The sequence below is a fragment of the Drosophila teissieri genome, chromosome 2R (assembly GCF_016746235.2).
Source record: "Drosophila teissieri strain GT53w chromosome 2R, Prin_Dtei_1.1, whole genome shotgun sequence".
Taxonomy (NCBI): Eukaryota; Metazoa; Arthropoda; class Insecta; order Diptera; family Drosophilidae; genus Drosophila; species Drosophila teissieri.
In genome coordinates this window covers 11839468-11862800 of record NC_053030.1, presented here as the reverse complement: position 1 = coordinate 11862800, position 23333 = coordinate 11839468, and the positions used below count along the sequence as shown (strand labels likewise).

General features: G+C 46.0%; 2 protein-coding genes across 2 annotated transcripts; one reads left to right on the top strand and one right to left on the bottom strand.

Moving 5' to 3' along the window:
* Window positions 1-214: 214 nt before the first annotated feature.
* Window positions 215-16247, top strand: LOC122613076. The gene is made up of 4 exons (XM_043787062.1): window positions 215-262; window positions 3319-3408; window positions 3470-5566; window positions 16029-16247. Exons 1-4 carry the CDS (start codon window positions 215-217, stop codon window positions 16245-16247), a joined length of 2454 nt encoding a protein of 817 aa, XP_043642997.1.
* On the bottom strand, window positions 7348-9344 carry LOC122613077 (cytosol aminopeptidase). Its single transcript, XM_043787063.1, has one exon. The coding sequence runs from the start codon at window positions 9058-9060 to the stop codon at window positions 7474-7476; it is 1587 nt and encodes a 528-aa protein (XP_043642998.1). The 5' UTR covers window positions 9061-9344; the 3' UTR covers window positions 7348-7473.
* Window positions 16248-23333: the final 7086 nt, after the last annotated feature.

Below are 23333 nucleotides of genomic sequence, written 5' to 3'. Positions count from 1 at the left end.
ACAATAAGGTTCAGCGCTGAACAAACTCATTAACCATTTGTATTTAAAATACCAAGACGGCGAAAAACAGCGTGGGAGAATAACAGAAATTTAAACAACAATTACAAATTGAGCTGCCACTTTTGTGGAAACGCGCAAAGTGCAACGTGCAACGTGCAACTTGAAGCCTCATTTGCCCGAACTTCCGCCGACATCCAGCTCTCTCGCAAGGAAAATGGAAATGGCTATCTGCGGCGGTGGCGGTGGCAGCCCCACCTTGATGGTGAGTACATGGGGTCGGGGTTCATCATTCTGAAATTTTAATATAAATAACCGACAACTGCAAGGGCCATCGAGGCGTGAAAACAACAAGCGCCAGTGGAGAGTCTTCGGGCGAATTTTCCGAACGGGGGCCTGGGAAAAGTGTCGGCCTGCAATGCAGCGATTTTCATTTTCTGGCCAGGAAACGGACGATCCCAGTCATCGCATATGGCGCATATGCCTTCTTTTTCCTGGCACATTTGCAGGCACATTTTGCAGGCAATTTATTTTCATTGCACTTGAACTTCAATTAGCCAAGAAAGCAGCGAGTACTTGCCAGTCTTCGTTTAATTACCAGCCATTAAAATCATAAATCGCATTTCAAAGTATCTTTGCTGGAAAATCTGTTACGCAACTGCCATCGATTGTTGGTGCTTTTTGGCCAAAACGCACTGGCTTTTATGACCCCGTCTTTATGAAGGCCCGCCGTGGTTATCTAACCGAATCGCAATCGGAATCCATATCCAACTGCAATCGAAACTGGAAATTTGCAATTTAAGTGGATGGCAAAAAAAGTTTGCGGCCATTGCTGGCATTTCTTTTGAGCCAAGTTTCCTTGTGGCCCAGGAAGTATTCGTACTCGTACTTGTAGCCCCACCACTTTCCAGACCCGCAAAGTCTTTTATGTGCATTGAACTTGACTTTGCCGCCAGGGTTTTCGGCCAGGGAAAAAGACCAAACTGGTTCTAACTGCCACGGCCACTGCAGTTGGTAACTACCCACGTTCCACGTCCCCAAATCCCCTCATCCCAGCCACCCACTTCCCACACCTCACTGCCACATTTAACAATTAGCCCAAGCTGTGCCTTTTGCCTGCTCCCATTTCTTCTGCTGTCTCGACTCGGTCTTGGTATTGGTCTTGGTCTGGGTCTGGAACTTGGTCTTGGCCTGGGTCTTGGCCCACTACACTCCACACCACTTCACTTCGCTCCACTCGTCTGGGTGCCACGTTTTTCCGGCTTGTTGCATACAACAAGAGACGATGCCGTAAGCGCATATTGCAGCCAACAATTAAACAAACTTGTGGCCAAACAGCAATTACAGAAACCATTTAATGAAGCAACCTGCTCGACATGAAAGAAAGCGAACGAGAACAATAAAGTCCAGAGGAAATGCGGAGGTATTGATTGAGTTAAAGACATAGCACTGCAAGAAAAAATTATAAATAAATGAAAACTTGGAAAAATCCAAAACTTAATCAAATGAAACAATAGTCTCGACTATAAGTTACCTGTAACTCAAATTAAAATTTCACAAAAATTAAGGGTTATTCTTCTGTTGGTTCAATGAGACACTCACAGTTGGGTTTCCTTGTAACTAAGACAATTAATTGAATTGCTTTTACAAGTTTATCACCTCCATGACATTTGCCTTCTGAGCCAAAGCCGAATTTTATTATTGGTTATTTGTCCTGTAATGCAAACCGACAGCAAATAAAAGCCAGCTCAGCACTTTAAAACTGCCAGTACAATAAATACAGCTCGTAAACAGTTGTAAAACTCGGAAGCCAAATGCTAAAAACGTAATTTAATCAAACTTTAGCTTTCGCTGCAAATATTGCAGTTTCAATTTCCAAACTAATGTCAAAACAAACGAAAACTTTTAAAATGCCATGCAGATAGACGACAAAAGTGGAAGTGGCGCTCCTTTTGCCTCTCTTAGCGGATCGTAAAGGAATTGTTAACTAGTTTTCGCAGCACTTCTAAGGCCATAAAATCGGACTGAGCAAACTGAAACTGAAACGAACGCAAATAGCAACAATTTTTATCGCTCCTTCCATTGAATTTTCAAACGAATCTAGCGCGTGTCCCATCTGAAATGGAAAGACACTTTTTCCGGGCGGAAAACCACCCCCAAAAATAAAAAGTGTTAAATAGAAAGCAAATACGATTTTATGCAGCCCAACTGTGTGGCCTGGGGGTCAGCTTTTCCCCTTTTACATCTATATGTGTGTATGGAAAATGCATTGCAGTTTTCAGGTTACTAGGCTGAGAAGGAGAAGGGGGCGTGGTGCCACAGAAGGGTCCAATCGGGGCGCTGGGGGCGTGGCCGGTTGGTCGCATCGTTGGCGTTGCTAACTCCATAAAAATTCACTCAGGCGCAGTTTTAACGGCCGTTAAATGTTTACGCGGCTGCATTTTTAACGACCGTTGACAGTTCATTTGGGTTTTGGCTCGATGGGCTTAGTTAAAGCCCCCCTCCGGGGGAACTTCACTATGTAGCCATTTATGGGGCTTAAGGTATTTTCACACATGGCTTAGTGTAGTTCCTGCTGCTTAGCCAGTGCCATACCGCAATGCAATACTCTTTTATCGCAATCCATCGCGAAATGTAAGTTAATAATACAGCTGGTGGTCGAGTTGCATCACTGGCCGAAAGCAATTCGACTGCCATAATTGGTCTTACGTAAAACGAGAGTGGCAGCAAACCAATTGAAATCGCACATCAATGAGTTTAATGGCCATAAAAGCCAAGTTCAACCTGTTGACGTGAAAGTGGCGGCCAGGCAGGCGAACTTGGATCCAACTTGGATCGGAGGAGCGCGTGCTAAACTCGTTCCATTTGTTTATTTTTCTGATGCGAGTATCTCTGATATTTCTTTCTCCTCATCTTCATCTTACCAAGACCCCGCCGAGTCCAAGTCCAGCCGAGAATCGAGCTGAGTTCAGGCCAGGTTCCACTGGCAGTTGAAGCAATTGAAGCAGTTGAAGCTGCTGCTTCCGTCCAAATGGGGATTGCTGGAAAGTGAAAGTGGGCAGACGACCAAAAGCAGGTGGACGGACGACTGGACATATTCGGATTATTTATGGGTCTGGGCGGGCGCACGAGTATATGTAAACCGAAGTTGGTTCAACCCTCGCAGATGGTCGTAAATTATTGTTTATGCTCACGCCGCAAAGAAATGGCAATAAAATCGATCGTTGTCCGAACAAAAGATAGTAGATACTATCTTTTCCAGGGGTCGTAATTTAGCTCAACATATATTCATATTATTTATATGATGTATTTACTTTTCAGCTACTGATCCTGACGGCGCTCCTAACTTTAGGTCAAGCTACAGATACCTGGCAGCGTTTGCCATCCTTAGACACTTTCTCCACCTATGAGGTAAGTAACTAAAAGTCAAATCCCATAACTATTTAACTAAATTTTATTCGATTTCTTGCAGGACATGCAGCGTTACTTTGATCAGCGCAATTTCCGCAGCATGCGGCACATCGAGAATCCCACGGGTGACACCTATTTGGCAGCCTTCAATCAGTACAATGAGCAGGTGGAGGATCAGTCACCAAAGAGGGTGACCCAAGGCCACTCCAGGATCAAGCGCGACAACCAACGCCAACTGCCCACGGCACCCAGAATGCTGCGTTTCGAGCTGGCGGATGCCGTGGAGCCGAGTCCGGAACTTAAGCAAATCCTACGTCAATATCACGCCAGAGCCCTGAAGGAAAATCCCACTGCTGCGAGTCCAGTCAGTACCACTCAGGAACCCACTCCTGCAGTGAGTGCCACCAAGGCCACAAAGGCCAAGTCCCGAAAACCACGTCGTCAGAGGCGATCAGTTGTGGGATCCCAGCAGCCGGCGGACTTTAAAGTGCAAATGATCCCCTTTGAAGAAACAGATGCCAGGGAGCCCGATCCCATCACAGCGCAGCTGATCAAGAAGGCCCGCTCCCTGGACCTTCAGAGTCAGGCCACCAGATCCACTGACTTTCGCCATGCCAGGCCCCAAGTGGCCAGGAAGCAGCCCATCCAGGTGAGGATCCGCAAGACGAAGCGCTCCAAGCGCTCAGCGCCGCAGATGATCAAGTTTGAGTTGGCGGATGCCAAGGCCATGCCCCAAAGATCCGGCAAACAGCTGGCCAGCGAAACAGTGCCCACTCTACTGACCATGGAGACCCAGAGGAACAAGACGCAAGCTCCGCAGCTGACCACACCCACTCCTCGGCTGGAGGACAATGATATTCTCACAGGTGAAGCTACGGCGGAAACCAAACGCATGTATGTTTACAAGGAGGCTCCCATCAGTTCTGGACATGTGAAGACCAAGAAATCACTGAGCACCCTGCCCCACGAAGTTCAGAAGGTCATTAGCCAGCTGATGAAGGATGGACTGGGTGGCAAGGCGTACGTCAAGTATCTTCCCGCCCAGAAATCCGACTACGAGCACTACAAAGCCAAAGCCGTGTCATATGGTGGTAAGCCCTTGGGCAACTATGTAAAGTACATCAACAAACCAGCTGAACCAGCTGCAGCTCCCTCTCCTGTCCAAGTGCACATCCAGCCAGTTCCTGTGGTGGAGCAACTCCGCTATGTTTATAAGCCCCACTATGCAGCAGTTGCACCCACAATAGCCCAGCCCATTGTGGTTCAGGAGGCGCCTGCTCCCACAGTTGCAGTGGAGGAAGTGCATCACACCTACACCGCAGAGCTGGCACCCCCGCCCACGCAGAGTGTTGAGGTGGTTGTACCCCAATTCCGACCTTCCAAGCCAGATCCGCTGCTGGCGGAAGCACCTGCCATCTATGGCAAGCCCCAGGAGACCTACAACTCCTACGAACTCCAACCAGAAGCTTCTCCCCTCATCAAAATCGAGTACCATGCCCAGCAGGATGGCATCAATGAGCACTACAAGCAGCTGCCCGAGTTCCAGCAACTGTCCACGCTTATCGGCAAGTCGCCGGACGATCAGATCCATGGCCTAACCTACCTCCTGGCCAAGGAAATGCAGGCCAAGCTGCAGAGGCAGGGCAAGGAGCTGGTGGATCGGCCGCAGGACAGCACGGCTCCGATTCTCTTCCACCCCGGACAAGGCGCCTCCCCGGCACCCACTCTGAAAACCCTCTTGGAGCACGGATCGTTGGGAGTGCAGCCGGGTCGTCTGATTGGAATGGCCAAGACCAAGCAGTATGTGCCCATCATCGAACCGGGCAACAACGATGTCAAGGAGCTGCCCATAGTGCCGAGTAGCGAGGCCTCCAAGCTGCCTACTCCCAGTTCCTACATCGACTACACCCACGGACATGGCTTATCCAACGGCTACGAAGGTGTGACCAATGTGGAGGAGCCGGTGACCACAGTGGAGCATGTGGTGCACCATCCCACGGTGGCCACGCAGCTGCATCACCAGGTCCTGCTCCCTAAGCCCCACCACCACCAGCAGCAGCAGCACCACGGACTTGTGGCCACTGTCCTTCCGGCGGAACTGGACTCGGACAAGGGCGTGAATGGGCTGCACTTTGTTCACGGCGACGAGGACAAGTCGGTGAGTGCGGATTGTAAATTTAGATGAATGCGATTGCACACAATTACCACCTCCAAGTTTAATGGCTTTCTAGTTCAAAAGTAGAGAACTCATATATGTATTTAGTATATTTATTTGGATATCTTATCTCTGGATCTTTCATTAATATTAATATTGCTATGCAAAATCAAAAGGAGGTCTAGAAGCCTTACAATTTATCCCGATTCGATAACCATTTCGCAACATCTGCGACATTTGCCTTCCAAATCAGTGGTGCGCCATGCGGAAGCTCCACTGTAACGACGCCGCGGCTGGTAATCCCCCGAATGCATTAAATTAAAGCATACCTTGGGGCGCTCCACAAAGGCTTGGCGCTCTCCCGAAAGCGTGCCCCATTGATTGGCATAGGCAAAAACACAATCAGCATAAATAAGACGAGCTGGGGCGGCCACAAACAAACACGCTGCCAGACGGATAGACACTCCACTCCACTGCACGACACTGCGGCAGTCACAACAATGGATAGCAGTCCCCTGCAGCACCAGGCTCCACAAGGATCCCCTGCACCTGCACCTGCACCAGCACCGTCCGTCGTGCTCCACCTCCGCGTCCTTGCAACCTTTTAAGCCCATCTTACCCCCCGGCCTGCCGCTCCGTGTGCAATTCAGTTTGATTGCCGATCCATGTCTCGCCGGTAATGCACTTAATCGAATAATTTTCAAGTTCGACAAGCATTTTCAATGTCGTTAGCCAGTCTGGGGGGTGGACTCCCCCCGCAATTCAACCCAGGCCCTCCACCCCCCCTTCCCAGCCGTCGTCTGGTACCTGGCAACACAGCCACAAAAGCAATGCAAACGACTTCGTCTTTCATTACTATATAGTGCTATCCAGTCGACTGCAGTCGCAGTCTGCAAGTGCACTGAGAGAAACTTAACTGTGCATTTGGATTGAATTCATATTTTCCATTTTATATGGATTTGATACTCGTTACATAGTTGAAATGGGTAATTTTAAAGACTACTCAGTTTGGTATATAAATCTATTAAAATCTATTGTGAGATTCAAAATTAGACTTCAATTTGGTTTATCAAAACTATAAACCATCAAGGCGACTGGTTCCTAAACATTACAATTGATATAACTAAATATTTAAAGATGACCTCATGATTGGTATCATCTTATACCGAGTTCATGTATCTCACTCATTGCAGTTAATGTGCAACCATCATATTATATTTGCCAAGTGTATGTGTGTTGGCCCGACATTTTGGGGCGCTGTCTGGACCAATTGATATAGATATATGGCGGCTGATACGGTATATATTCATTTGGCCAACCTCAAGCACTTGAAGCGTGTGCCAGGGAAAGGCACTCCAGTCCACTCCACTCCACTCTACTCCATTTCCACTCTACTCCATTTCCACACGCGTCTCGGAATTAACATTTTCTTTCACTGGCAGGAAAAACTTTCGCGCAGCTTGGGGTTTCCTGAATTTAATTTATCTGTATTTCCTTGGCGAACCAGAAGGCAAAGTCCCGGCCAATGGTGCGTCTTTGTGCGCAGCCAGGCAAAAGGCCACGAAAAGTGTCCTGGAAATGCGAAATGAGCAGAGCGTGTGTACAGAGTCAGCAGACACACCCGAGTTGGGGGAAATGGAAGGAAAGAAAGTACAGCAGGTAAAATAGCGGGTTTAAGACCACCAAAGACATCGATACTCGTATTAAAAATAATATGGGTGGAGGCAGATTGTAAAGTATGCCTTTAATAGTACATATAAATACTCCCAAGAAAAGAGCACAAATTGACGCCGAAAATCGTTGATTTACTTGGAAATATCAAACAAAATATAACACTTGGTCGAATATGAATCGGCCACTGATCACTGCACTGATCACTGATCACACGGCAACAGAACCGCCTGAGTGGATCACTTCATCTCCGGACAGGCCATTTGGTAGACGAACTGGACAAGGGTGCGGGTGGGTCGTCCGGTCATGCGCTTCTTGGTGAGATAGGGCACCAGTCCGTACTTGGTCAACAGTCCAGTCCCACGGGTGTCCAGATGCGCCCAGTCCACGCAGGGCACCAGCTCGTGGAGGATGGCCGCCGCCAGACACGAGCTGGCCAATCCTCGTCCATTGTTGCTCAGATCGTAGGCGCGCTCGTCGGTGACCTGGCGCCGGTAGTACTGCCAGAGGGGCAGACGCCACACACGATCGCCGGAAATGGAGCCGGCGCGCTGGAACTGCTTCCAGATGTAGTGGGAGTTGGACCAGATGCCAGTGGCGCCGCCACCGAAGGCCTTCTTCACACCCGTGTTTAGGGTGGCAATGTCCACAACCAGCCTCGGCAGGTAGGTCTTCTGTCCGTAGAGCAGGGGATCCGATAGCACTACCACACCAGCCTTGTCCAGATCACGTATGGCCATCGACTTGCCATTGAGCAGGGTGACCACATCGCCAGGCTTCGCCGACATTCCAGAGGGCATGTTCTCGCACAGTGGGATGATGCAGGTCACGTTGATGGGCAGCGACAGGGCGGCGATGCAGCGCATCATGGCCACGCAGCAGGCGGCGGCGGACATGCTGCCCCGGTACTCATCCATGCCCTTGCAAGGGCGCAGGTTGAGGGCACCGGAGTTGAAGGTGATGCCCTTGCCCACGAACAGAATGGGCTTGTCGTCGGGCGCCGTGCCGCAGTAGCTCAGCTCCAGGAGCACCGGCGGCTCGCAGCTGCCCTTGGCGATCATCAGGAAGGCATTGAGACGCTGGGCCTCGATCCAGTCCATGGTGCGCACCTCCACGGTGATGCCGCAGGGACAGAGGGCGTCCACGGCGGCCTGGGCGAACATGGTGGGTGTCATGCAGTTGGCAGGGGCATCGCTCAGACGTCTCGCCAGATTCTGGGCCTCCGCCTTGAAGATGCCCCGCGTCCAGCCCTCGTGATCCGGCGACTCGAAGAGCTCCAGGGTCGGCACCATCGGCATGTTCTGCTTGGACAGGTTGTCCGGGAAACGCCACACGGCCAGTTGGGAGCCCTCGGCCGCCTGCTCTGCGTAGTCCATGCCGTCCACCAGGACGTTGGTGATACCCTGCTGCTGCAGGGATCTGGCACCCACGCCGGCGGCCACGCGCACGAACTCCATGCCCTCGTCCAGCATCTCCAGTTCGTTGAAGCCGATGCCCTCCAGGCCCACGCCCACCACGGCGACGGCTGCGAATTCGTTGTCTATGTTGTGGAACACCTTGCCGCGACCCAGGCGCCCGTCCAGCTTCGTTTCGCAGATCACCTTCATCAGCTTGCCCTGCACGCGCTGGTCAATCTTCTGGCCGGCGGGCGTCAGCTTGGGATCCTTGTCGCCCTCCTTCTGGTAGAGGCCGACGACCACGCCCTTGGCCATCGTCTTGCCATCGCCGCAGGAGAATCGCACTCCACCAACACTGGACAGGACATGCGGTCTACACAGGACACACGCGCTTTTCAACGAGCAGTGGAACTGACGAATCTTGTTCATCCTGACTGTTGTGGCGGTTAGTTCTGCTTGGTTATATTATGATACTTTGACAATCGGTCGAGGGCTTCCAAAAAATCCCCTTTCGAACGCAAGTAATACTACAAAAATTTTGGGCGATTAAAACAAGTCCGTCTGGTTCCACACTCGAAATTTGCTCGAAAATCCGAAACGAAAAAGGTTAAGAAAAGGAATTCAACTATTTGGAAGAAAAAAAAACGACAAATTTTTTCTGGGGACTTTTTTAAAAACGATCTGTTCTCTACCGGCGTACTAATAAAATGATACTGAACATATTGGGGTTCAGCTATTTGGGAAACCAAGTGTCAGTAAAATTCCAAGGAGCACGTGATTCAAAAATATATGATCCATCCAAGTAAGCTTACATTCATATTCGTGAAAAGACTTTAGTCGCTTTTTAACGCAATTAAAAGTAGTTAAGTTTGGATTTTTTAAAAGATTGTTTTTCTAACTTTAAGTGCACACAAACAGCTTTCATATTTATGTAAATTAACTTGCTACGCAGTGGAAAACAACTTTCAAGTAAGCAAAATACGAGAAGCATCGAAAAGCTTTTTATCCGAGTGGAGTGTTAACGTGCAGTATACAAAATGCAATTGCCACAAAGAGGCCAAAAGGAGCACTTTCCAGTCAACTGGCATTGCCATTCCTTAACTCCGCTCTGTCGCTGTGCCAATCTACTTAAAATTGTTTTCGAGCTGAATTTTATTTTGCTGCGAGCAGCACTTTTATTGGACTCTCAATCGCCGAGAGTTGGGTGGGCGCAAAGCTGATTACATTTTATTTATTGGCGTCACCGAATTGCAATGGTATATGCATGGGTGGGTATATCTGTTGGCTCCACTCGGATCTCGGACTTGGGATTCTGGATTTGGGATCTCGACTTTGGCGTTAATGCGCATTAGGTCGGTTGCCTGGCCAAGGGTGCAAGGGTGCAGCAGCTCCCAGAGAGCAAGGACTCCGACTCCACTCCCAGCTGGCCAGCAGAACTGGTGGGAGCTGGTGCCGAAACACACACATTGTTTTACTGCCGTTTAGCATGATTTTTAATAGGCTTTCGCCTTGTCCCTGTCCGAGTTGTTGGACTTGTCGTCATCGGACTAAGCCCCATTGCCCGTCGCTCGGTCGGTCGGTCTGGTTGTAAAGCCCCAAAAACGCCGCCTGATGGTCATGATGGTCATGATGGCCATGATGATGGCCCAGCAGCATGGGGATGCCCAGACATTGTCCTGCTCCTCGTCTGTCCGTTCCGTCCGTTCTGTCCGTCCGTTCTGTACGTCCGTTCTGTACGTCCGTTCTGTCCGTTCGTCTCTGACAGGCAAACGACACTTGTTAGGCTCAGGTTTTGGGTGGAGGCTAGGCCGCTTTCGGCCAGATGGAGTGGCCAAAAGGAGCAGCAGGAGCAGAAGCAGGAGCATGAGGTGGTGGCTGGGCCAACATGCCGTTGCAATGCCCGTCATGGGACTTGTTTGACGGCATCTGCCGCTCCTTCTAACGTGTGCGAACATGGTCAGATTTTTCGGGCATTTGTCATTTTATTGTGGTCGAAATGGTCGGTAATGGTCGTCACTCAGTCTCTCAAGCGCTGTACAGGGAAATCTCCATAACGTGAACATGCTTTAGAGACTTTAGATCCTACAACTCTTAAGGATTGAATGGCGTTATTGTTTTGATTGATTTCTTTCCTGTTGGGAAAGTTATTACTACTTTTTAAAAAGATTATTTTGTTTATCCTAAGGCTTAATCATTAAATTAAACATATGCTTTTGTTATCACTCCATGTTATCCACTTTCCACTGTATTATCCTTGCGCTTGTTTGTGTGCGTGCTTGCCATCTGCAGGTGCAATATTTTCTGGTTCCCACTCACATATTTTAATTTCATTTTTATTTCAACCCTTTTGCTGTTTTCCCCGTTGCCTGTTTTCCTTGGCCTTCTCCCATTTGCTGCCAATTTCGGGGGCACAACATATTTCTGCAAGTGTTGAAAAGAGGTTGCCAGGGATTTAAGTTTTATTTAATGGAGCCCCTCAACATATGTTTCGGGATTATAAGTTCGCTCCGGTTCGGTTCAGGCATTGCGAATCACTCGACAAAAGGGTTCTTACATTACCCCCTAAAAAGGTTGGCCCCCCGAAAAATCCCCTTGGCATGTGTTGCTAATGTGCTCCGAGTGCTTTTGTCCTGCAATTGATGGCTTTCCATCCAAATGTGTGTGAGTGTGTTTCTTTTAAAGAATCTTGCAGGGAACAGAGCCGAGTGTTAAACAAGGCATCCGAAATTGGTGTCGATTTCCCTGGAACTGCAGCACCAGCATATCTGACCCGATGGTTGACTTTAAATTAGCTTCACTTCATTCGCCACCCATAATAAACCACAGCCACCCGACTGCAACTACAACCACAACCACAAGGACAGCTAATATTCCAGCCCTATAGGAGGGCAAAAAACTCCATGTAGCCAGCTCCATCCTATTCCTATTCGTATTCGTATTCCTATTCCGATTCCTATTCCAATGATGTTTGCAACGTATTGACAGTCACATTCGCATAAAAATCACGTAGTTTGACATTTTTCTTGCTGCTCTGCCATTTCGTTAGGAGGATTCTTTTTTTTTCAGCTGGCGCTCCAGCAGGTCCGTTTCGATTCTCCGGGCTAACAAGGATGCAGGAGTGGGAGCAGGAGTTCCAGGAGCAGCAGCTGTCACGCAATCAGCCCAAGAGTAGAGCCAACAAACTGATAACTCAATTTTGGTTAGAGACGCCACAGCTCGAAAAATGAAAATTGCTAACAAGCGAGCCATAAAAACTGTGGGTGGCTTGGTGGCTTGGCTGCATGGTGGTTGCATTTAAAATTTTTCCAACATTTTCCGGCACTCTCCGGCAAATTATACAACACTTTTCGCTGAAGGTCTAATCATCGTCCTGTGCTCTCACACTCACTCACCGATTTTTGGGATCTCGAGCTGCAGCGGTGGTCATAATTGCGTGGCCAAAAAGTTTCATCCTCGTCGTCGGAAGGCAGTGGCAATTGTGTCAATGGCTGCCGTGTGGCATCAACGAGCCCAGGACATCCATTTGCCTGACGAACGCTGTTGAACACGTTCCACTTGATGGGGGATTTTCACACTCCCCTTCTCTGATTCCGAAGGACCAAAAGTCCAGGACCCCGGATTCCAGATCCCACCCACTTGGCACATGGCATTGAAGCAGCTCCGAACGCATTACATTGTAAAATTGGTTTTTGTAAATTGTTTGGACACAACATTTATTTCCATTTAAATGCGATTTGGCCCGACTCGGTTGTGCTGACCAACCTCCTCCGCTTTCCGGCTCTTGTTCAATTTTAAATGAGCATGCAGCTGCAACAGCCACTGCCACTACCACACTGCCACTGCCGCTGCCACTGCCACATTCCCCTGATCCGGATGCCCATGTGCCATGCCCTCGTCCGTTTCCCAGACTCCCAATCTCTGGCAGTGTCCCTTGAGGTTTTCGGGCTTCGGTACGAGGTGTTTGCAGCGCTTAAGCGAATTGTGTGAATAATAAACGCAACACACTGGGGCCACTGGCATCGGGCATCGAAATCGGGGGGAAATCAGGGCGTGGCCAGAATCCTGGGCGGCTTTAGTTACCCAACAAGGATTAGTGTTATGGCACTGCTGGGGATGGAGCTGTAGCTGGAGCATGGAGCTCGGAGGAATCCTTTCCGGCTGAGTGCAAATCATGAGCTAATTGAAGAGGGTAGCTAACGCAACGATTTGAATGGCTAAGAACGAGATTAAGTGGGGTCTCAACAGACTGGAGTCATGTGGAAGCTTAATGCTGTAAAATCAAATGGTATCATATAATTTATCCCAACGCCTATGGAAGACCCACAATTTGGAAAGAATCTTCGTTGGCAAAAGGTTTTCTAAGTAAAAAATAGAATCGGCTAATTTCAGAAAATGCTCGCAAAAATATCTTCAAAGGCAATATAGTAAGTTATTTCGCTTAAATAATTAAGTTGAAGTAATGATTTGCATGATTTTCGATTTGTTTTATAATTTATGAGGTAGTTTGCTCGCATCTCACCCACAATTTGGGACCACGCCATCATTATTTTTCATTGACACCCCGAGGGCATAATGATTGTCAGTGGATGGTCAACTTTTCTTGATGTTTCGACCGCAAAACCTGACAGGCAAACAACAAATCGAATTAGGTGGAAAATCACAATAAAATCCAGTCACACAATGATTCCAGCCACGCCCACAGATAATGAACATCCGACCCCCCTTTGGGCCGCAAGGGTTAACCGCAAGGGCAGTGGCTGGAACTGAGGCTGGAGTTGGAGATGGGGCTAGGAAGGGTTAAGGCCAGGCCAATGCCGCAGGACAAACAAAAGGCAAAAACATTTTAATGAGCGCAGATGAGATGACAAAGCCACGGGGAGAACTGGCAAGGGGATGGAGGAGGGGGCAGGGAATAACAATGCTGATTACATGCAAATTAAAAGAAATAAAAGTCAGCCAACGCCTTGGATGTCCGATGTCAAAGCATTCTGCTTTCGGCCAAAAAGAAGTGGAGCTGGAAAGAAAGCGGGTGGTGGACCGAAAGTGCGCATTAAATTACCAATGGCTTATTGCTTTCTGCGATGAAAGAAAGTCGGAGCTGCTCGGCATGTCAATTTGGACATACCTCGGCCTTGGCCATCCGATCGCTCACTCTGAGCGCAACTAAACGAACTCACGTATTTTGGCCTGCAATTGCATTTCGCACTCGACTTCGCTGCACAATTCGCTAAAAGCCAGTAGCAACGCCAGTGGAAACGTGTTAAATGCAAAAAAGTGTCCATGGATTCCGGCTGCTATAAACTTGGCTCGCAGAGCCACTTTTGTCATATTTGGCCAGCCATCTATCTATTTATCCATCCATCGCCATCTGCCGATGCCGGAGATGGGGCGCACAAAAAAATTGCCCACGTCATCGGGAAAAAAGGGTCCAGTTCAATATGGCACGTGATCTGATTCGAATTCCACTTGGCTGCTTCGCATACATTTTTTCCAGGCTAAAACTTGCCCATTACATTCCCTAGCCCACCCAAACATGTTTCATCTGCATTGTAATTATGTGTGTTCACTTTAATCAAACCAACTGGTAATGAAATTCCAAATTGCACAGCCTCGCAGTACAATGTTATACTCGTATATATATTTCTCGTCTGGACTCCATCCACAAATTTGCATACCCAACCGCTGTGGTGCTCTATTTTGTATTATTACGCTGCACTATAGATATCTACGAACATTTTTCCCTGTTCCTAATGAAGCTCTTACCAGCGCGGAAATATTTTTTGCCTTTCATCAGCGGATGAAGGAGAGTGCAAATGTTGGCAAATTGCTGGCGCAAAAAATGTATTAATTATGTTTGTGGCGTTAAAGTTATGGCGTAATGGTGGTGGGGGGAATGCAATCAAATAGAGTCCTCTACTCGCAGAAAACTCCCCAAAAACAATTGTCAATCAGGCCTGCGATCAAAAGAAAGCAATCTCGACTAGGTCTAAGCATTTTGCACAGCCCGGGAAACTTTTGTTCTGTCACACGGAATGGAATAACATTTCCATCAGTAAGTAAAATCTAGTCAACAATGTAACTTAATTAAACTTAATTTACAACTCATTAACATATCAAAAAGTTTGCCACGCCCCCCGCCTCAAGCGCACATTTCTTGGGCCAGGCCATAAAAACCGCAGAGGCAGCCCAAAACATGTAGCGAAAGTTGGCAACAATTGTCGTCGGGTTTCGGGATCCCCAAAACATTTGAATGAGCGGAAACGGAAACGCACACTCACAGTCAGATTTACACTCACACCCACACTTGCAGCCACACTCACACCCACAGCCGCGAACACACATCCGCATGCTTATTTTATTTTCATCTGGCTGAAATGCGAAATACTTACAATAAAAAGGCAAAGCCAAAATTGTTCAGGACACAACAAAACGACAGCTCCTCTGCATACAGAATGCCACAGATTTTGAGGGGGTTCGATAGGGGATCTCGGGGACTGGTCTCGTATATTGTTGCAAATTTCATTACGATACAATTTACAATCGCATGCATAACAAACCGAGCCGTGCGACTGACAGACCCCACCTCGTGTCCCCCACTCCGCATCCACACCCACATCCCCATCCACGTCCACATCCCAATCATCACCAGCTTCAGCTCCAGCTAAAGCTCCAGCTCCAGCTACCGAAATCTGCCAAGACCCAATTCCGCTCTTGCAATCAATTGGCGAAAGTTGAGCACTGCAGATACCCTTTAAGGTAAAGGTGCAGCAATATATTTAATACACTATCTTACCGAGCAATACAGAATGATTTGTATATTTAAACAATATTTTATTTGTTCTTTATAAACTAATAAATAGTTGTTCTATCTTATTAAAATATATCCGAAATTAATAAAAATAAATATTTATTTGTTGTCTATTTAGACTATCTGTTCAATTTGTTCAACTTCACTTAACAAATATTATTTCTTTATATTTTTTACATTTAAGTAAATATTGTTTTTATATCAGTTTTTATGAGTCACAAACGGCATCACCTTGCTTGATATGGCCAGAATAACGCAGGGTGCCAAAGCTTTCAATCACAAAATTGTCTTATATGCTCGCTGTTACTTAAGCTACAGTTGTCACGGCGCTTCCTCCAGTTGTCGCGCCCAGTCTTCACTGTACATGACAGTGTGCTTAATGCATTTTGCATCGCATACTTTTCAGCATGCGCACGAATTCCCCAATTGCAGCAGTGTGGAATGTGCATATCGTGGGCGAAGGCGGGAAGAGCGATTGCAGCCCCCTTAGCTGATTTCTACTTATCGGTTTAGTGAACAATCTATGCAAATACTCGTACATAACTAATACCCCGATTCTGATACCCCTACCCCTCTGGTTTCGTTGCAGCTGCAGCAGTATGCCTCGAAGTATGCGTTCGGTTATCGCATACGTGATTTCCATACCGGCAACGATTTTGGCCACAAGCAGAATCGTGATCTCCACGGCGTGACACGCGGCCAGTACCACATCCTTTTGCCGGACGGAAGGATCCAGAACGTCATCTACCACGCCGACGACACGGGCTTCCACGCGGATGTCAGCTTCGAAGGCGCCACGAAGCATTGAATCTGGTCTACAACGGGCCCAATGTGCAATATAAGCTAGGTTATCCTTAAGGTTTACTTCCACAAAAGTGTTAATTAAAGGCTATTTATTTGTAAAAGGAGCCTTACTCATTAACTCATTGCATTGCTCTTAGCCTGGCTAAAGATTCTCGCAGGCTATGCGAAAAAATTGGTAGCCAGCATAATGCAAGTTGCTCAAAAGCATTCAAGTGTGCTGAAACCCATTTCAAAAATTTTAAATTAAGTTTAACATAGTTTTAAGTGAATTAATTCATCACCAAATAAGCAGGAAACTTCATTGGTTCACTATGAATTTTTGTAATATTTAAAAGATGTCAATTTTCCAAAATGCTATACTCTTGATGTAAGATTCCAAACTGTTGACTCTTTCTAAGGCAACTTTTATGGAATTCCAAGTAACTCTTTAGTAAGTATTAAGGTAACTTTTCTGGAATTCCAAGCATTCTTTAAATGCCATTATATTTCTGTGAGTCCCACTTGCAGTTCAATGAAAAAACATACGCCCCACAATGGCCACTCATTGTTTCATTGTTCAACTAAATACCAAATAGTGACATTCTGCATTTTCCGTTCTTGCTCAAATGCTATCACAGGTATTGTGTGATTTCCATCTCATTTGCGGTTGCTTGAGCACTGCTCAAATTAGTTTAAGCCCATGAAAAATGTATTTGAAATTAGGTAGCCAGTGCAATGGTGCAATAGTGCACGCAAACAATACCGGACAATGCGTTTAATCGATGTGCAATAAAGTGAAATCAATAAATTACTGACAGCCTGCGTGAACGGAGGTCTCTGACAAATTGAGCAACTTTCAGCAAGGCGATTTTATGCGATTCGATTCGAGGCGAGCATTGGAATAATCGAATAGTATTCAATTGGCAGATGCGCCGCCAGTCTGCTCCAATCGCCTTTTCTTCCATAATTGACTTTTAAATGCTCGTTATTGTGCGTTTAACGCACAACCTGAGCAATTATTCCAGCCTTGCCGGTGACCTTTCACTTCCGCTTGGCCTTTTATGGAATTGGTTTTTGTTTCCCACACTCAAAATAATAAACAATTCAAATTAGTTTTGGGGAATATCAGCCTTGAAGAGCCTTGCTTTAACATATATTATTACTGAAGTTCTTGTACTCAAATGCAAAGTCCATTTCATTTATACTGCCGCCTTTATGCCATTTTTATGAATTCCGAGGTAGGGCAGGCATTTCACAAGACAGTTCCCAGCGATGTTTGATAGCCATGTGAGTAGCAAGTTAATTACACGTTAGTTGCATTTTTATTTGAGTCATATCTACTCAAATAACAATTGGCAGATGCACAAGCCTAGAGCAGCACATAAAATTAATTATTTTTGCGAGTGCAGGCACTTTTGCGGTACGAGTACCAAACAATTTGATCTACTCCACGTCTTGTTTGGCCTTAATTAAAATGGTAGCAAATTTCTTCTTGCGATCTTCGCCCATCCGCTAACCATTTATCATCGGCGAAGGTCAAGGTGTTTCTGCTCGCTGCTCTCGACGATTTGTATGGCTTGTACTCCAATGCTCAAAAAATTGTAGCTTAATTAATATTTGCCTGCTTGGAAAATCGATCGATCGCATGGGCTTTTATGCCCCATCATCATCATCATCATCAGCAGCAGCAGCATCACCATCATTATCAGCATCATCGCCGTGACGTACTTGGCCCGAGAGTCCGGGCCAATGGCTTCCAGTTTCGATGTCATCGCAGATACAGAAATATGTATGAAATCAGAAAAGCAAAAGCAAGAAAAAAAGTAAAAATACCAGAGATCGAGATTCGCAATCACATGTGGCTCTGCTACCATTTAAAGTTCAATGTTGCCAACAATTGTAGAAACAAATTTCAGAGTCGCTTACTTTTGTTACTTCTGTTGTTGGCTTGTTTCTGTCTTGGCCAATTTGTTTGCCACTTTCCGACTCCGCACCTTAAAATTGCTTTTGCCATTATTCTCTGTATTTGTTCTGCCAGCAGCAGCAAGCACCTTTGCTTTTGGATTTTTGCATCTTTGTGTTTCTTATGTTTTTGGTTTTTGGTTTTTGTTTTAAGGTTTCTCGGCTTCTCATGACGAACTCATGCAGAGCTCATTAACTAATTTAAGTGGCTGGCCTAAAACAGTGAGGCGAATAAGTCTTCACATGGAGCGGAAAAACTAGGAAATATTTATGGTTTCATTGGAAAAACTTGCAACCGCTCATGCTCCCGCCTGCTGAATAATTTATGAAGCTGTGCAAAAAATCCACCAAAGAATTTCTAATTAAGTCTTTGGAAGAGGAGTGGCAGTAAAGTGAATCCGGCACCTTTTTGTTCCCACTGTAACATAAGCCATTTGGAACATGATCTTTTTGGCGTTTTTAATTTCCGATAGTTTAATTGTTTTGACATTAAAAAGTATGAAGATGATTTGTTTTCAGCTTTCAAAACCGTACGTTCTCCTTTTGACGTATTTTTGGAGCTCGGTCGGGGTGCCCAAGTTGGTACTCGAATTCGTCGTATCTTACCAACTTTTGATTGACATTAATTGCCAACGCGACCAGGCCAAGAGATGCACACGTCACTCAACTCACTGCACTTCTTATGAGGTTTGTGAGCAGTTTTTTGTAAGGTCTCTTGGTTTTGTATTTTTCTCTCGGTAATTAAGCAATTCGCGAGTTAATTAAAACCAAAATTTAGAAGAATGCACAATTTTGACAAGATTTATGTGGGCTGACCTCAAAAGTTGCGGCCTGAATTCGGTGGGGCAATCCATGAGAACCAAGTGCATTATAATTATGGTATTATATATAAATCAGCGCATTAGGCGTGGCAAAAAAATGGAAGAAAAACCATAATCCACGCCCTCGCAACTCGAAAACCCTGAGACCAAGCCCATTCTCAGGCTGCATGTGAAGCCAACAAAAAAAATTATAAGAAAAAGTGAAAAACGGCGAAGGAGCAGCGAAGTTGAAGTTTTCGGCGACGATAATAAAATCCCATTTAAGTTTGACGATAAGTTTTGACCATTAGTCGCTTGCCAGGGGCTGTGGGGTCTGTCATTGCAAGTTAAATGCCTTGGATTTCCCGCCGCTTTTCTTCGGCTTTATTTTTTTTTTTTCGATTTTTCTATTTTTTGTACCAGCAAGTTATGGAGCCAACTTCGGTGGGCTCACATTGCAATTGATAAGCAACTTGGGGGCGTGGCTAATGCCCTGCCAAAACTTGGTCGAAATTCATCGCCCACTGTATTTGATATATCTCCGGGTGGCATTTATCTGCTGCTGATCAAAATGTGTGAAAATTTGGCAGCGAGAATTTGGCGCCAGCCATTTGCGGCATTTGCTTGAATGCAATTTGGCAATTTCCTTAATGTGAAGTGCCTCAATTTAAATGAGAGTGTTAAGTATATATCCATGCGTAGTTTCAGAATAAAAATGGGGCTACTTTAGATATCTTTCAAACAATTTCTATAAAGTATTTTATATTCTACTTTTGTTTTGGTATTTCATTGTAAGGTCTTTAAGTGAATTAAACACAGACTCTTTTAGGGATTCGTACCTTAAATAGTTCCAGGGAATGGAATCAATTGATTAACCCGATTCAGGGCGCATTTAATTGACTACAAGTTAATGCCGCTGTTCGTTGGACAAGTGTCTCAATCAGGCTCGTCCTTGTTCCGATGTCCGATGTCCTGCGCCCTGCGTACTGTGTCCTTCGTCCTCTGTCCCCGTTTCCGCTTAACTGGTTCGCCGTCTGCTGCAGTCAGTCAGATGTCGAATGGACTGCAGGTGCCACCCACCCACCGAGTTGCCGGAATGAATCCGTATCTGTTGTTGAGCTTTTGTATCCGTGCTCCGGAGAAAACACGTAAACAAGTCAACGCAGGTTACGGCTCAATCGCTCAAGATCTCGGGATGTAACCCGGAGGGAAACTGAATCTGAAGCTGCATCTGTAGCTGTAGCTGTAGCTGAAGCTGAGGGATTTTTTCCCTCCTCTGGCTGACTAAATAAAAATTAACAAGGATAAATGATGCGAGCAGGCAGGCGATGTCAGGGAATGCTGGTAATTGTCTAGCTGCCAGAGTTGCCATCCTCCATTGTAACGCAGTGTTTTTGCGTGTGGCTTGGATGGGTGGGTGGGTGTAAATTGATTAAATGCAAAATTGGAATATGCAAATGCACCCACACACACACACTGACAATGGGCGTGGCCAAGGGGCGGATGACTTGGTCTGAGATGTGATTTATGTTAGGTGCAAAGTTTTCCACAACTTTTTCCTGCCTCGAATTCATTCTTCTTCGCTTGGCTTTTACGTTTTTTCTGTTTTTCTTTTTCTTTTTTTTTGAGGGTGCAATGAACGCAAGTGCAGGAGATGACGATGACAATGAGGATGCATAAGTTGGGGAAGGTGTGAACGCAGAAAAAATTCGCTTAATTTGTCTAAAGAAAAGCCAAGAGCATGAAAATTTCCATTAAGAAAAATGGTGGCAAGTGTGGCAAGTGACAGGGCAAGCTCGGCTTTAGCCCCAAGATTGTTGCAGGAACAGCAGGACCAGCAGAAGCAGCAGCAGCATCGCTGGAAAAACTTATCACAGTTGCTCGCTGGAATAATGAGAGCAATCAACAGGAAACTCCGGCAAAGAGATCAAATCAAATCAGAAGGAAGTGCCGAAAGGAGATGGCCGTAATGAAAGCAGTCAAAGAAGCCGTTAGCAACTTTCAGACGATCATTACACTACAAGTTTTTAATGAGCACAGATGAAATTAACAAGAGTAAGAAAAGTACAACAAAGTTTAAAAAATATATATTTTCAAATACTTTTATTTTAACTCTACCTGTGCCTTGAATGCCACTGATAAAATCGATGATCACGGGGAAAGGGCAAGCGAATCGGACGACATTTGATGCGCCTTCACCGCCAGTCTATCGGAAACTCCATTTATTTCATAAGAAGTCCAAGACATTTAGTCTATAAATAGCAAATTGTAAAAAACGCGCCTCAACGCCGAAGAAAATGCAAATCATCGGTCTGGACTCAAAACTGGAAATAAAACAAAGATCGCCGCGTTTTCGGCCACTTCTCACACCAAATTCAGAGGGCCACAGCAACATCAAGTTGCCGCAGCCACAACAACACTGGGCGCTAGGTGCAACAATGATCGCGACAACAATAACAATGCCAGCGATCGCAGCAGCAACTGCAACAACTGCTGCTGCAGCAGCAACAACAGCAGCAGCAACATCCAATGCTGGTGGCAATAAAACGCGGCAATTACATAGTTGGCTATTCTAATTCACTCATTTTTAGCTTGAAGAAGGTGCGCCTGGCTGGGGCTATTGGAATTTATTTTGGTTCTACAGCAACTGCAACACTAAGCAGCAGCAACAGCAGCAGCAGCAACAACGTGCAACAAGCATCAACAGGTGATTCGCCTGAATGTTGCACGAATTGGGCAAAACAAATTCGAGGAAAAAATCATCTTAAATGCTTCTGCCGCCGAAGAATTTGAGTCTGTTCTTTTAAATGTTAATTTTTTGTTTTATTTCGTCTTCCACTTGCCTGCAACAATTCAATAAACTTTAAAATGTCAACAGCTGGGCGACAGAAACGAAAAAATAACTAAAAAAAAACAAACGTATAAAATGGAATAAAATGCACAAATGGCTATTGAAGCCCACGAAATGTTTGACTAAGTTTTGCTTCCGTTTCGCTTGGGGCCGTCGAGTGTCCACTTGATGAATTAAGCGGGAAATTTGCAAAACTTTATTACTTTGGACGTTTTGAAAAATGATCGAAAAGCCGAAGAAACCGAAACTGCAGCGGCGGCAACAGCTGCCAAGGCAATGAGAGCGAAACAAAAGTTGCCCAATTGATGTCAAGTTATTGTTGAACAAATCAAAAGGGAATTTTCAACGCGGCCTGCACTTGGGCGCCATTATATAATATCAAATTCGCCCCATCACACTGCTCTAATTACATTTTAAGTCGAAATCCTTTCGTAATCGCTGCTACCACCAATTGCACTTGATTTCGAGAGCGGCTCAAAGAAATTTCAATTTGCCCCCAGAGTGTGTGCGATATTGGGAACAATCCCAGCAATCCAAACAATCGGACCAACAGTTGCCAGTTGGCGGTTGGAAGTTGGCCCCGATTGTCGGCGGGTATTATGTTGTTAAGACATCGTTTTGACAGTACGTTCGCCTCCACGTGAAGAAGACCGTTTGAGCCACACACACCACACACATGCGCAGCTCAAGTGTCACGGAAATCTAAAGTTAAAAGTAACCAAAAGTTGTTCAATTACTTTTCACAGCGGTCCACTGAAGATTGGCAGCAGGTGTAAGCGGCGCTGACGGAGGTGCCACATTTTGTAGGCCAAGATGGGTACAACAAATGCTATGTTATGCTGGAAAATAGGTACAAATCTTACAATTTCTTTAGACTATAATATTACTACATATTATGAATATTCCACAACAAAAAACGAAATATCGACTTTAAACTAATACCATTTTCATTATCACTTCACTACTACTGGTAACTATTTGTGTACAAGATTTTCGCATCACTGCCTACAAGACGAGCCGATTGTAAGTGTAGCTAGTTTCGATTGGTTGCTCCCCAAAGTAATTTCAATATCTAATTTTAATATCGCACACACGCACACATCATCACCTCGCGCAAGTGGTCAATAAAAATGTGAAGAAACGCCGAAATCAGCCATCGGAAATAGATTGCTTTTAATTGTTATTTAATCTCGACTCGTACAGTACAGAGCAGTGTGATACATTCAAGGTTAATTGGTTATGGGATGGGGCTTGATGCCTGACGGAAGGAAAGGAGCCATGAGGCTAGGAAGTTAGGAAGGAGGAAGTTGGCCCAAAGGCCCTCGACACGTCTGCCAGCCTTGTGCAATGGCCAATGGATGAGTTTCGGGGCCTCGGCTACGGATCTTTGGCATGAGCCTCACGTCATAGATTGCATTTTGGCAGAGGTGCTGCGGGAAATTGGGACGCCACATGAACACGTTTGTGCAGCTTGTGCAATTTTCCCCGAGCAACCGCA